This window comes from Schistocerca cancellata, chromosome 4 (genome assembly GCF_023864275.1).
Source record: "Schistocerca cancellata isolate TAMUIC-IGC-003103 chromosome 4, iqSchCanc2.1, whole genome shotgun sequence".
Classification (NCBI taxonomy): domain Eukaryota; kingdom Metazoa; phylum Arthropoda; class Insecta; order Orthoptera; family Acrididae; genus Schistocerca; species Schistocerca cancellata.
This window is the reverse complement of record NC_064629.1, coordinates 598,372,950-598,387,546: the sequence shown is the minus strand read 5'-3', so window position 1 is coordinate 598,387,546 and position 14,597 is coordinate 598,372,950. Positions and strand designations below refer to the sequence as shown.

Below are 14,597 nucleotides of genomic sequence, written 5' to 3'. Positions count from 1 at the left end.
AGGATCATGCTCCACGAGGTCCACAGAAGCATCAGCTCGCTTGTGCAGTCAGTTGGTGCACACCAGCGACATGGAGGCTGGCCAAGCAAAGGTATCATGTGCCGACACCATCAAAGAGGTTCTTCGAGTTGGCGAAGGAGAAGACCATTTGCCTTTGGAGGACTTCTTTGAGCCTTTCCGGGTAGATGAAGACACGGGTGTTGTTTGGCTGGAGGGACAGAGGAAGTCTTCATGGGAGTACTCCTTCTGTCCTTTCGAGCCTACCAGTTGTGTAGCTGGTGGTTTCGCCCCTTGAGGCGAGAGTTTGATGGCTTGTTGCACAGCTGAATGGGGGGATGGTGACGCTACTTTGACACTGGGCGATTTCACGACCTCAGAGCTGAATTTGAGGTCACATGTCTGTGTGGCCATGTTCTTCATGGAGCAAGGGGTAACAACAACAGAACTGTAAGTACAAACAAGAGAACACAGGGTTTGTGACTAGCCAGTAACTTGCGAGCAATGGGATAACAATCTCTTGAACAGCCCGCTCATCAAGATACACTGGACAGTCCTGAGAGAAGGTGACATGGCCATCATTGCAGTTGATACAGTGGGAAGAAGGAGGTGGACAACTGCCCTTGTGCGCATCCTTACCACAGGTGACACATTTGGCTGGGTGTCAACAAGACATTCTAGTGTGGTTAAAACGATGACACTGGTATCAGCGCATTGGGTATGGAATGTATGGCCTGATAGTGATAATTTCATGGTCTTCTTTGAGCTTGGACAGAAGAAGCACCACTCTATCAAAGGTGAGAAAGAGAGTGCGGGTAGGCACTAAGGAGGAATCTATTTTTTTCATTACATCATGAACAGCAATGACACCCTGATCAGAGAGATGAGATTGTTGTTTGGCCTCGAGTAGACCGTCGAGCAGCCTGGGAAAAATTACACCACGGGATGAATTCAAAGTTCTGTGGGCCTCGACACAAACAGAGTAGCAGTGAAGAAGCAAGGCAGCAAGCAGTTGTTGTGCTTGAGAATCAGAAGTGGTCTCCAAAAGCAAAGTGCCATTTCATAAACGAGAGCAGGATTTCACAGGACCAGCAATTGCATCTACACCTTTCTGAATAATAAACGGATTTACCGTGGCGAAGGACTGACCATCTTAAGTACGTGAGACCATGAGGAACCATGGTGCAGTGAGAAGGATCTTTGAATCATTAGCCTTGTTGTGTTTACGTTCAGTAGAAGTTGAGTGGGAAGATGATTGACTCATAGCGAGGAAATCCCCGAGGAAATCCCCTATGATTGTTAGAATCTCCGATGGCATGCTTCTTCCAACTGGCGGCCCCCATCACAAGGGGGGGCACCCGCCTTAGGTGATTGTTCACACCTCAGGTCACACCTCCCGAACATCTGACAGAGGGACCAATCGGCAATTTGGGAAGGTTACAGCTCAGGCAATCACCCCTCCCTGGGACTGGCCTGTACCAGGGAGTACATGCGAACCCTACCTGTCAACCTTAGGCTGGGAATTACGCATTACCCAGTAACCTGTTACGCGTCAGACGTGTGGGCTGGTCTTCAGGAGTGCACAGGGAGGAAGAAGGAAAGAGAGGATCCTCAAACGCTGAAGCGGAGGAACAAGAAAAGCAAGAGGACAGACATGCAGCACGGAAGGGGAAAAATGCTGCAAAGGCTGTGGCCCCGTGGTAACCACCCACGAACCCGCCAAAAAGAGGCAAGCCCTCTGGGGGGGTCATGCACCCATGTTGACTGCTGTATGCTACTGACAAAGGCTAGAATTTGCACACCAATACTGCAACTGGACATCCACTGAGTGGCAAAAGGTGGCTTTTTCAGATGAGTTAAATTTTCCATCGGACAGATGGCCGTCTGCACGTATGACATTAAACATCTCAAAGCAAACACCCTGCAACAATTATCAGAAGGGAGGGAGCGTTTTTGTCTGGGAAATGTCTTATTGGCATTGCCTGGATGACCTCATCATTGTGGAAGGCACAATGGACCAACACAAGCACACATCTATCCTTGATCACCATGTCCACTCCTACATGCAGTTTGTGTTTCCTTGGCATGATGGCATCTACCAGTAGGACAATGTAATGTGTTACACAGTGTGGTTCAAAGAGCACCAGGAGGAGTTTACCATACTCCCTGGATTTAAACCCAATTGAGAATCTGTGGGATTAGCTTGACTGGGCTGTACAAGCCACAGATCCTCAACCAAGAAACCTAGAACAGTTGGACATGTCACTAGAGTCAGAATGGCTCCACATTCCTATTGGTACCTTCCAGAACCACAGTGACTCTCTTCCCGCATGTCTCGCAGCAGTCGATGCTGCAAAAGGTGATTATTCAGACTTTTGACACATTGTCACATTAACGTGACTGGACAGTGCATAAGTTAAACACAATCTGGAGGTGTCCTGTGATAATGTCACCAGTATGTGAGTCAAATGGAAACCAAACACGAACGACTTTCATACTCCAAAGCTAAGAAATTCATATCTTATGCAGTCACTATAGTTTAGACTGAAGTCTCAGTATTGCCTAGCAGATAACAACGAAATCTGTGAATCGTAGTTTTAAAATTTGGTATCTCGAGGAAAATTCTGTAACTCCATCCCTACTGATTACAGCTGTTACAAACTCTAAAGCCTACAGACTATAGTATGCATGCAAAGTTTCCAAACTAAATATTTGTGAATAAACAAGTCTTTCCTAATACTGTAACCTTCAATGCTGGATCAAGACTTCTTGCAGATAGAAGGGTAAGCAATCATAATATACAGATCTGGGGATGAGAAAATTCTCATGTACTATTGCAGTAATGACAGCTGTCGTGTTTCTTTTGCATCCAGTCACTATAGTATACGCACTAAACCTGAAAATGGTAGACTTTTTTAATGTATGAATAATTTGGCAGACTGCTATAAATATAATAGTCCAAAGTCCAAAAATCTAATGCAAGTAACTGACAATGATATCTAAGACATTAAATTTAAACACACATTTCTGAAGCACACAAGTAATTTAACATTTATAGCTGCTGCAATAGGAGACTGAATTTTTCTTTGAAACTCCCTGATAAATTAAAACTGTGTGCCGGGCCAGAACTCGAACTTGGGACCTTTGCTTTTTGTGGGAAATTCTCTACCACCTGAGCTACCCAATCATGACTCGTGACCTGTCCTCACAGCTTCACTTCCGCCAGTATCTCATCTCCTTCCTTCCAAACTTCATGGAAGTTCTCCGGCGAAACTTGAAGCACATGTCTCAACAATATGAGTGCTAGTCCTGCAAGTTTTGCAAGAGAACTTCTCTGAAATTTGGAAGGTAGGCAACAAGGTACTGGTGGAAGTGGAGTTGTGAGGATGGGTTGTGAGTAGTGCTTGGGTAGCTCAGATAGTGAATCATTTGCCTGCGAAAGGCAAAGATCCCGAGTTCAAGACTCAGTCAACCACACATTTTTAATCTGTCAGGAAGTTTCATATCAACATACAGTCTGCTGCAGAGTGAAAATTTCATTCTGGACTTTGGCTTTTGATTTTATGGAACCATACTCTTCTTTGTGGTACTGGAAAAAGTCTTTGAAGATGACTTCAGTGTTATAACTTGTTTGGAAGTCAGTAACACAGTAACACAATAACCCACTGCCCCGTCCCCAGGAAAAATAGTTCCTTAAAAATCTGTCTTACTGCGGCATATGTAATCAAACTTTTACCTCAGGTAGAGTTCAAGTCTTTATTATTGTGACTGCCATATCATGTACAGAAAATGTTGATATTCATCACTGATGCATGCTACAAAGTGATTCAGGGCAGATGACAGTCCACACTGAAATTAATCTGGACTTACAGCTGCACAAGCCCATGTTATAAAGCATTTCATGTCTTTGGAAGTCAACAGTGTTTCCTCGTAAACCTCTTCTTTTATTTTTGTCCAGATATAAAATTCCAGAAATGTTAAGTCTGATGAGCATGCAGGGGGCCTCTTCTCCTGATAATGGGGCACTGTTTTGGGGCATTATTATCTTGTTACTATATTATCAAGTTACAGATAAGTTACATCAGCAAGTTCTCTTCAGATGCTTTTTCCAATGGCACAAAAAAAGTAAATGGTCCTATTTAAAAAAAAAAAAAAAGGTCAGTGTATAATTTGGCAGCCATAAATGTTACAAATCACTTGCATGGATAAAAAAATTCACCACACTGTCCACTATAACTTAACAAAAAAGGCATCTTGATATATTTAATTGTTCTGGATGTATGTGTGGTGGTTTGTCTTAACTGCTTCACCCTGTACATTTTATTTGATGAGATTATGGAAATGCAATTTGCCACTGTCTTTATTGTAAAATTCAACAATTGGTCTTCATTTATCAAGTAGGATCTTTTAGAAATAAATCTAAGTAATGTGTAAGAAACAGTTGCATTATCACAAGAGAAAATTTTGGAACCAACTGTACGATTAGCAAATGTTAAAAATCAACATACGAAACTCATATTTGGTACATCCTAATTAATATCAAAAGGTACCTAAAATTTGAACAAAAAAATTATCATCCATGAAAAGTTCTGGTCATCAGTCATCATATAGTTTACTTACTTTACTGGACCCAAACCAGACGTATTGAATTAATAACATTACTGCATTAAATGTATCGAGTCCTGCATCCAAAATTTGCTCAAGAGTTGGTTGCAGAGTACTTATTAATTCCTTTCTGTCTGTAGAGTTGCATTTCATCAAGTAATCACTCAAAACACTCTGCACAAGAGCATTCAAAGCCAGGTCCCTGAAAAGTACAAGGAGAACTTTATGAAATGGCATAACGTTATTCTGTCGAGAAACTTTATTTCAGGTTTTGCTTCCCTTTCTATTAATCAGCGACTAAATGAAGATATACTAATAATTCACACAAAATATGACTTCCACAAAATTAATAATGCCAGAATAAGCAGTAGACAGATTACAACAAGCAGATTCTCACATACTTTTATGATGAAATTACATCCCGCAATTGCAATTTACATTATCTGTTTCAAAACTTGCAGCTTCATATTAAGATGTACCTGCAGATCAGGTAAACTTCTTCTGAAACAGATATGTCATCAAAAGGGAGTGCAAGCCATATAGAAAACCTCTAAATATAATTGTGAGCCAGTCATAACCGTGTTGAAACATGGCTATACTTTGAGATTTTGTATACAGAATGTATTCCTTTTTGGTGATGTACCTGTTTCAATTGGCATGTATTTAATCTGGAGGCACAACTGAAAATGAAACTGTTTCTCTCCTCTGTGTCTCACATAATTTCATACTTTTCTCAAGAGAATTTTACTTTTAGTACAAAGAAATTGTTCTCTGTCTCTCTCTCTCTCTCTCTCTCTCTCTCTCTCACACACACACACACACACACACACACACACACACACACACTTACTTTTCAATCAGCATCTGTAATGTTACTTTTGTGGACACTGTTACACTACTTTCTTCTTCTTGTTTTACACATTCCACTAAGGACTGAAGAAGCTTGCTTTCAGGAGATTCAGGGCAAAAACATCCTTGTCCCTCAATAATTTCCAAGAACTTTGAAACAGTCTTGTCATCTTTAAATCCAGACAATTCCTTCCTCATCCAGTCTCTGTCCTCCGGCACAGAATAAGTCTTGTAGATCTTGTCAATTACCATGGAAGCCACCTAGAAATAGTGGGAAATAATATTACTGGGAATGTTTCAAAGTGCATTAAACATCTGTTCTAGTCTTCATTTTTTACCAATTATGAAATATATCAACACAAGGTATTAGAGACATATTAATGTATAATAATATTCACTTGATAAATGAGGTATTTAATTTTGGCATAAATGTTCCACTTTCATCAAAATACAGTTCACAAATATAAGTGAAGACCCATACATGAATTAATAAATTCAGATACAGCCTTTTCTTCTAACTTCACCTCTCTTAGTTTCTGGAAAAATTTTTTCAGATGCTCTTTCTCAAACAAGTAGTGCGAGAAATATTTATTTCCAACCTCCAATTTCAATGACTTGACCCCTCTTGCCCACCTTATCTTTTCTTCCTACCCTAAAAATCCTTAATCAGTCTCTCTCAGAATATCTTTAAGAATTGTGTGTGTGTGTGTGTGTGTGTGTGTGTGTGTGTGTGTTTTGCCCAGCTAGGAAATGGATGCACAAATACCTCAGAACTCATGTGGGAATTTCAGAGTAGTGAACAGTGAGTCAGATGGACAGGGATTGTGAATAGGTGGTGTTCAGTGGGAATGTGAATCAGCCATGAGATGTGCTGCAATAGTTCACACAGTTTCGATAATGCTGTGTTCTGGATGGTGCAGTGGTTAACGTATCTGCCTAGTAAGCAGGAGATCCTGGGTTTGAATCCCAGTCTGGCACACATTTTCGCTCATAGTCATTGATTCCATGTACTGTCCCGTTGCACCTGACAGCAGTGATCCTCTTCAAATTCCCTACAAGAAAAGTCTCTAAACGAAGTTGTTCAGTATCAGGTGCAGCAGACTGAACGACTGCTGCTCAGCATGCAACAAATTACAACATTGCTGTAGCAACAAGCAGCACCATTGCTGCAAATGGAAGAAATTGCTTATGATGAACTCGTTCATAAGCTCAATCAGCATTATAAGGCACAAATCCATGTAGTTGCAGAGAGATTTGAATTCTTTTGTCTTAAGCAGCTCAACAGTAATTGAAACATCCAGTGTTCTTGTGGACTAAGCTATCGTGATGTTATGTTACGTGACACAATCACACAAAATGTGTCAGATGAATGCATTTGGACTGCTATTTTCAAATTGCCAGACCCAGATCCAAAAGCAGTTTTGTCAACTGTAGAGTCTCAAAGTGTGGTGGACACAACAGAAGTTGATTTTGAATCTGCACCTACTTCTCTTGTTCATAGCACACAAGGTACACAGTCTAAAGTGAATGTACAAGTGAATAGAAACAGGGCTCAGATTTACTGTAAAAGTAAAAGTAACTCTTTTAAGCCTCGTAGCAAGCATGGTGTACTTCAGAATAATGTAAGAAAAATCTTGTCGTAAGTGGTCTTTTTAGGCAGGATACACAAGCTTTCCCTTGTTGTAATTCAAAGTATTTCCAGTGTAGTAAGCAAAGGTCATATACAGAGTGTATATTTACAGTGCTACAATTCATAGTGCCAGTCTAACACAAGCCTACAGTTTAACTCTCAGCATGTACATATTGTCAAGTCTAAGCAAACACTGCAGACAGCTACCCAGGCAGGCTTTTCCACTTCACAGAAGACGACTGCCGAAGTCCACAGACAGAAGAACGAAGTTTCTGTCCCATTAGGAGTGGTTCAAAGGACAATAAAGTTCCAATTTGACACAGGTGCATCTGTTCCCCTCATCAATAAAGACACCTATGAAATGATTGGTAGCCCACAACTACAAAAGTCTCGAGTCAGTGCCTCACACCAATGTATCTGACTTGTGTAATAAGTACGCAGAACTTTTTAAACCATGATTATGGACTAAAGATTTTGAAGTGCACGTCACTGTTAAAGACAATGTGCAATCATGATTTTTTCATGCTTGGCCTGTTCCATACACAATATGTGAGCAGGTTGCTCAGGAACTGCATCAATGGACAGACAATGGGGTGACACAATCCATTTCAGCAAGTCAGTATGGATCACCCTTGTCCACATTAAATAAAACATCAGGTGATTTACGTCTGTGTGCTGATTTCAAAGCCACAATAAACCCACAAACTACCATGGATTCATTTCCTCTCCCACAACCGGAAGCAGATTGGGACAGGAGAGATTCTTTTCCAAGATGATTTATCTGAGGCATACTTACAATTATGGCTGGATGAATGGTCCAAGCAATATTTTGTGATCAACATTCACCTGGGTTTGTTGCTGTTTCAAATACTACCATTCAGAGGGGCTTCAGCTCATATTATTTTTCAACAGTTCCTGGAACAATTAACAGCCAAAGCCCCTTAATGTTCACAAACTATTGGATGATATTGTTGCAGGTTGTAAGCCTGCTCAACATCTGGCAAATTTAGAATGTTTTTTTCAAGTTCTTTCTCCAGCCGGTTTACAGTGTAACAAGGAAAAGTGTCCTTCCATGAAGAACTTAAATATTTAGGACATGTTACAAATGCACAGGGTATTCATCTTGCTAATTCACACTTGTTAGTGATCAAAGATTTGCCAGCTATCTTAGGGAAGTTCATATTACATTAAGTTTATTGCGAATACTGGGCAAATTGTTGCTCCACTGAACCAGCTGTGTTGAAAAGTGATCCCTTTGTGTGGTCCCAACAATGTCAAGATGCATTTCAACAATTGAAGGACCAATTGTTGACTTGTCATTATCTGATTCATTTTGAGTTAGCTAAGCTTACTGTGTCAGCTGCGAATTCTTCCAGAATTGGAGCTGTGCTCTCCAACAGAATTGGTTAGTCTGATCGACCTATTGCTATTGCTTTTGCTTTTAAAACTCAAACAGTGAACTTGAAAAAGAAGTGCTTTTCATTATCTATGGTGTTTGTAATCTTACCCTCCCACATATCACTATTAAAATTCTCATTCTTTGCACAAATTTTGAGAGCTTCGAGGGGCATAAATATACAAAAGAATAACTTTTTACTTATCTTCATTATCTCGTTGTTGTTGATGGCTCAAAGTCTTAGCTACAAGTACATTCTTGCAGCTGAAATTTCGATTTTTTAGTATCTTGATGACTAAATAACTGATGAAGATTTACCTGTATTATTCTTGAATTTTATTCTTTGTCACATTTTTCAACATTACACAGTTTTTACATTTTCCACATTAAAAAAAACTAATAATTACTTTGTTGGTTACAAACTTATAAAATGCCTACTTCCATAAGAGGCATGCCCATCACTGCTTACATTCTGTGGTACTCACATTAATCCAAAGAGTTCACAAAGCAAAAGAATTTACAAACTTTCTTTACCAAAGAAGAGTCTTCACTAAAATATATAATTATTTTGTAAATCAATCGAGAAATAAATTTTATAATTAGCATTACATTGTGTAATTAATAATGTGAATTTTAAGTATGCCACACATTATGTGATTTCAATTATTTTTAAAAGAACAGTAATTTTAACTGTTAGTACATATTAATTGTAACACATTAATTTCTTTTTTTATACATTTTAGCCTGAAATATAATATACTGTATACAAAATCATATGAATTCTTTTAGTGAAACAGCTAAGATAATTTTAACCTATGCAAGAATTGGTAGTATACGTAGTATCAGTTATCTCTATATAAAAAAAGGTAATGTTAGAGGAGGGTGACTCATTATATGTTGCCAAGTTCCACCAATACTTGTACAGTCATAAGTTCTACTTTATTACAGATCACTAGCCTTTAACAGCTTTGTTCAATTCTGCCAACCCTGCCCCATCATGTACAGTGCAAAAATTGCAATGTTGGGCTCTGTTATTGTCCAATTATCAATACAACTTGCTGTACACGCCCACTGCAAACATCCGAATGCTGACTTCTTGTCTTGGTTACTGGTTGGTATTGACATAGCATTTGATTTGCATGAGAGATTATGTTGTCAAATTGATACCCAGGATTTTGGAATTCTTCAAAGTTTTCCTCTCGGTTTTTGGCTTATTGCTGCAGAAACTGCTTCTGACCTAGCTCTTCGGGTAGTTTTGCAATATGTATGCCTTGGATGGCTGCGTAGTCTGAAAGAAATTCCCCACCCAGTGGTGTATCACTACTTTTTGCATCACACGATATTTACGCAGTTAGGAGTTCCACTGTTGCATACAGAGAATGATGATGTGCAAGCTGTGATTCCTCACTCCCTCCAGCATGAAGTTCTCTCTTTGTTGCAACAGGTCACTGATCTGTAGTTCACACAAAGCAACTCACTCGACATCACTGTACTTGGCAGGGCATGGACGGCCCGATTCAGCACATGACTTCCCCTGCCACAACATTTTTTGCAGTGTACACATCCATCCAGACCCTGGCATCACATCCATATTGATTTTGTGGGTCCATTCTGGAATACACAGTGGTTGTTTGTGGTAGACGTATACAGTAAATTTCCTTTTGTAGTCCCCATGACATCCATCACCACTGCTAGTACTGTATCAATTCTGTCACCGATTTTTTTTGTCTCAAAGGTCTTTCTGAGGTACTGTCTGGGACAACAGACCTCAATTCATGTCAGACAATTTCCAACCGTTTTGTGCTGACAATGGCATACATCCTTTAACTACAGCTCCTTTTCAACCCCTGTCAAATAGTGCAGCTGAACAGTTCATTCGAATATTCAAAAGTCACATGAAGACACTTTGTTCATTCCACACACAGTAGCTAACCTTAAAGATTTTACCTTCCTCCAACTGCTCCTTGCCACACGACAGGAAGTCAATGCCAATATGGCACAGTCGTCGTCACTGTACTCTGCTACATCTTCTGCAGTCGCTGTGGGAACAGTTCATTCCATCATGTCAAACTAAGTTTCAGCCACAGGATGAAGTTTACTTTAGAGTTGGCAAGAAATAGTGTTGGGAGCATGGCGTCATCATGCAAGTCTTGTCCCTCTTAAATTGTTCAAGGTTCTTCTGGGCTGCATTAGCACTCTTATGTCAGTAATACTGCAGTAGAATTTTTGCCCACAGATCCTGCATGCCACTGGGGTCTGCAACAGCAGCCATCCCCCCCCCCCCCCCCCCCCCCCCAAAAAAAAAGTCAGTCAGTCACAGTCAGTGCTGTCCAGCACACTGCTGATGGATATCGACATTCCTTTGCTGCTGTTGCGCCAGAGCTAATGTCCGTGGACGCACTGTCCTCTGACAACCAACATGATGCCATTGGAGATCCACTGCAATCAATTCAACCACAGAGTCTGTGTCACTGGATGCAGGCATACACCCTGCATTAGGTGTTCCCAGTCACTCGTCAAGATGGATACCAAACTGTGGACAAGGAGCTGCCATTGGCCGCCATTACATTCCCTGTCTCTTCATTTGTATATGCATGGAGCCCTCATGATGGCACCACAAGTAAAGACAGTTGCTGCCAGACACATCAACGAATCAGAGATTCAGTGTACACATGACCCCATGAGTTTTCTTAAGCCACCGTGGCTGGAAAGTTATTTATGTCCGAGCAAAGCATCGCTCAGCCCAGTCTCTGTGCAGTCAGCTCCCACCTGTAATCACCTCTAATGACAACAGTATTGTCTTAGTACAGAGACCAAAAGAACAGTTATTCAGAACTTTACATCTAGTTATAAACCATTGTATTCTGATGTGAAACTATCATTCTGCAATGAACGAAGTACTAAATATTATTAGTGTCAGAGACAGTATCAAATACATGTGAGGACAATAACTGTTTCCAAAAGTAAATATTTGCCATGCTCAAGTTTTAATAAATTACTGCTCGGCCTTCTCCTGAAGTAATCTAGACTTGCTACAATACACCACAGAATGACTACAGAAACACATACAATTCACCCAGCAAGAGGTTCACTTTGCACTGTTTACAACCAGAAGGTTAAAGCCCTCACATACAAAGATTATAGAAAAAAGTTTTTTTGGGAGGCATAAGGAGGACTGGCTTGTACTCATAAATTAATATTTATTTCAAGTTGCAGCATGTAGCAAATATATAATCATCCCAGACATTTGATATGCTTTCAATCAGCAGTCATTGCCCTCAATTACTGAAACAAAAAAATCAAATTCTTGGAACATGTGTGGGCACCAACATGGTTACTTTAGAAGCTGCCTTTGAAAAGCAAACTGTCCCAAACACTATCATCACAAGCAGCTTGCAACAGAACAAAAATGTTAGTGAATTTTGAGATGATAAGAGTTTTATGGTTGTTGGCATTTTACCGTTCCTCAGATCCAGAAAAGTTCTGCCTTCTTGACAAGTTTCTTAATAAGGGATTCATGAAGGATTTGGATTAATTCTAAAGGAAGTGTCATATAAAAGAAGGAAGATTGGCGTTTAAAATCCTCTTACTGATTACATTATCAGACAGAGAGCACAAGCTCAGATTGGGAAAGGATAGGTGAGGGAAATTGACCAAGACCTTTCAGAGAAAGCATCCCACCACTCAACTTGAGCAATTTAGGGAAATCGTGAGAAACTGAATTTAGGTGCTCAGATGGGTATTTAAACTGGTTTCCTCCCAAAAATTAGTCCAGTCTTAACAACTGCACCAGTTTCTCATAAAACATGTGCAGACTTATTGTATTATAGCAAAATTATTCCATCCAGACTGCAACACTTGTTACCACACAGGACTGGGGAAAAAATTAACACCATAATTTAAATATCCCATTTCTGCTGTTGGTTTTCTCACTGATATCATTCTTTGTAAAATGTCTGTAATTGTTGGGGTGTTATGTCAATCACCTGACATGTCAAACCCTAGACTGACTAAACAGGCAATTTTTGGTATTGTGTGCCCTTGTGCACAGGTACAAATCTCTAGGGTTGCTGTGTATAATGTCATATTTGCATGCAGAGCAAAAACAAAAGGCTTTATCTGATACTCACAAAAGTGGACATTAGCTGATAAAGCCAGAAAGCTAGTAAAGAGAAGCATTACCTCTAAAAAGATCACTGAGATGACATTAGCGACAAAGCTTAACACGTGTCTATGTAACACATTGGCAATTGGTTGGTTGGTTAGTTGAGTTAAAGGGACAAAACTGAGAGGTCATCAGTCCCTTTATCCTATATGCACTGAGCCAGGAATAACCCTCAGGAGAAGGATACAAACGGCAAATCCTGGTAAGCCCGGTTGTAAGCAAGAGGTAATAAGACAGAGAAAAAATCAAAGAGAAGTAGGTGGGGAGTGAGAGGGGGTAAGGAGGGCGAGTCGCTCCGCTCAGAATGCAGTTAAGAGGTCCCAGAGCATGGTATGCACAGGAAGATGCACTCTCTGCATCCTACTTTTTTTATCACATCACCATGAGCAATACAGAAAGCACGATAAAAGTTTAGGAAAGATAAAATATTAAAAATGGCAAACATAAAAGAACAAGGAGAATAAAAAGGAGGGAAGGGTGGGGGCCAGGTCAGACCACCAAGCAAGGGCGGCCATGCAATCCCTGAGCCAGAGCAGGTGAGCGAAGCTCCTTCAACCTGTCAGGTGGTCAATGAGGCCAAAGTGTCCCAGCTCACAGAAATGACTAGAAATCACATTTGTGGGTGAAATATAAAACCAAGTCAGTCGCTTTGGCATTGTCCATTAGCACCAGAGGTAGCGTGTCAGGAAGTTTAAGATACTGCCGCAAAGCAGCCAAATTTGGGCAAACTAGTAGGATCTGGGCCACGTTGGCAGTAAGGTGGGTTCTCATGACAAAGGATAGTACACTCCTTGTGAGAAGCATGAAGGGGAGACTCCACATGTTTGTGGCCTCCTTTATTGTCCTCAATCTGTTTAGGGAAGACTGAAGACTAAAAGGGCAACAGCTGTCCATCTCTAGTGGATGCTTACCTGTTTACCTGGTTTCAGTACCAGGACAATGATGTTTTCCCACAACTGATATCGTAGCTTACCCCTGCTCCAGATACAGTTGAAGATGGCAAGGAGATGACACTGACAATCCACTGATAGGTGTTTGAGCATTTAGTGATGGTTGTGGTCTGGCCTTGGGGCTGTATCATGGCAAAGGGCTAAGACACTGAAGAATTCTCACTCACTGAATGGAACATTATAGGGCTCCAGGTGGCGTGTAGTGAAAGATAAGTGCAATCGATCAATATGCTGTTTAAGGACATAAAAGGCAGGTTGTCAGTTCTCATACAGAGGCTCGAGCATAATGCAGAGCAAAATGTTGGGCTACAGCATCTGAGTCAGTGGAAACAACACTGTTCATGGAAATACCAAGTACACTTGCAGAGGACTAGTACCATAGAAGCGCCTGATCTCCATCCAAACCTGCAAAGGACGCATACATGGTCCAATGGTTGAAACATACTGTTCAGTATTCTTGCTTCTGTTGTTTTATTAAGTGGTGGAGCCAGGCATGAAGACGTTTAATGAGATGCTCGATTGATGTATTCCACTTATGGCATTTGAGAGCCTGCCTACAATCTCTAATGGCCTCAGCGATTTCCAAAATCCACCAAGGTATTACCTTCTGATGGGGACATCCAAAAGAATAGGGGATTGTTACGTCAGCTGCAAATAGAATGCCTGCTGTTGCATTCTGGACAGCCTCGTCAATGCCTTCATTTAGCGGGGAGCTCAGAACAACAGTCAATGTGAAAGCATCCCTGTGGAGAGCCCATCTAGACGGGCACCCTGTGGAGTAATGTTGAGGGACAGACAGAAAGGCTGGGAAGTGGTCACTACCACACACCACACCACGACATTTTGGACCCCCCAGTGAATGGATGGGAGAAGGGCAGGCTGCAAGTAGAAAGATCAATGGGCGAGCAAGTTCCATGTGCCACACTGAAGTGTGTGGAGGCACCAGTATTCAAGAGATGGAGGTTGAGACCTGTCAGTAACTTTTCCATGTCTTTACCACAGCCA

At 40.8% G+C, this 14,597-nt stretch overlaps 1 protein-coding gene across 10 annotated transcripts in view; it reads right to left on the bottom strand.

Annotated features, from left to right (window-relative positions):
- Nucleotides 1-14,597, bottom strand: part of LOC126183678 (pumilio homolog 3-like) — a 205,136-nt gene that overhangs the window by 90,298 nt on the left and 100,241 nt on the right. For all 10 annotated transcript variants that reach the window (XM_049925845.1, XM_049925847.1, XM_049925849.1 and 7 more), the window contains 2 exons: nucleotides 5,453-5,712; nucleotides 4,618-4,804 (listed from right to left, as the gene is read on the bottom strand). In XM_049925845.1, coding sequence (XP_049781802.1) covers nucleotides 4,618-4,804; nucleotides 5,453-5,712 — 447 coding nt within the window. The remainder of the gene's footprint in view (nucleotides 1-4,617; nucleotides 4,805-5,452; nucleotides 5,713-14,597) is intronic.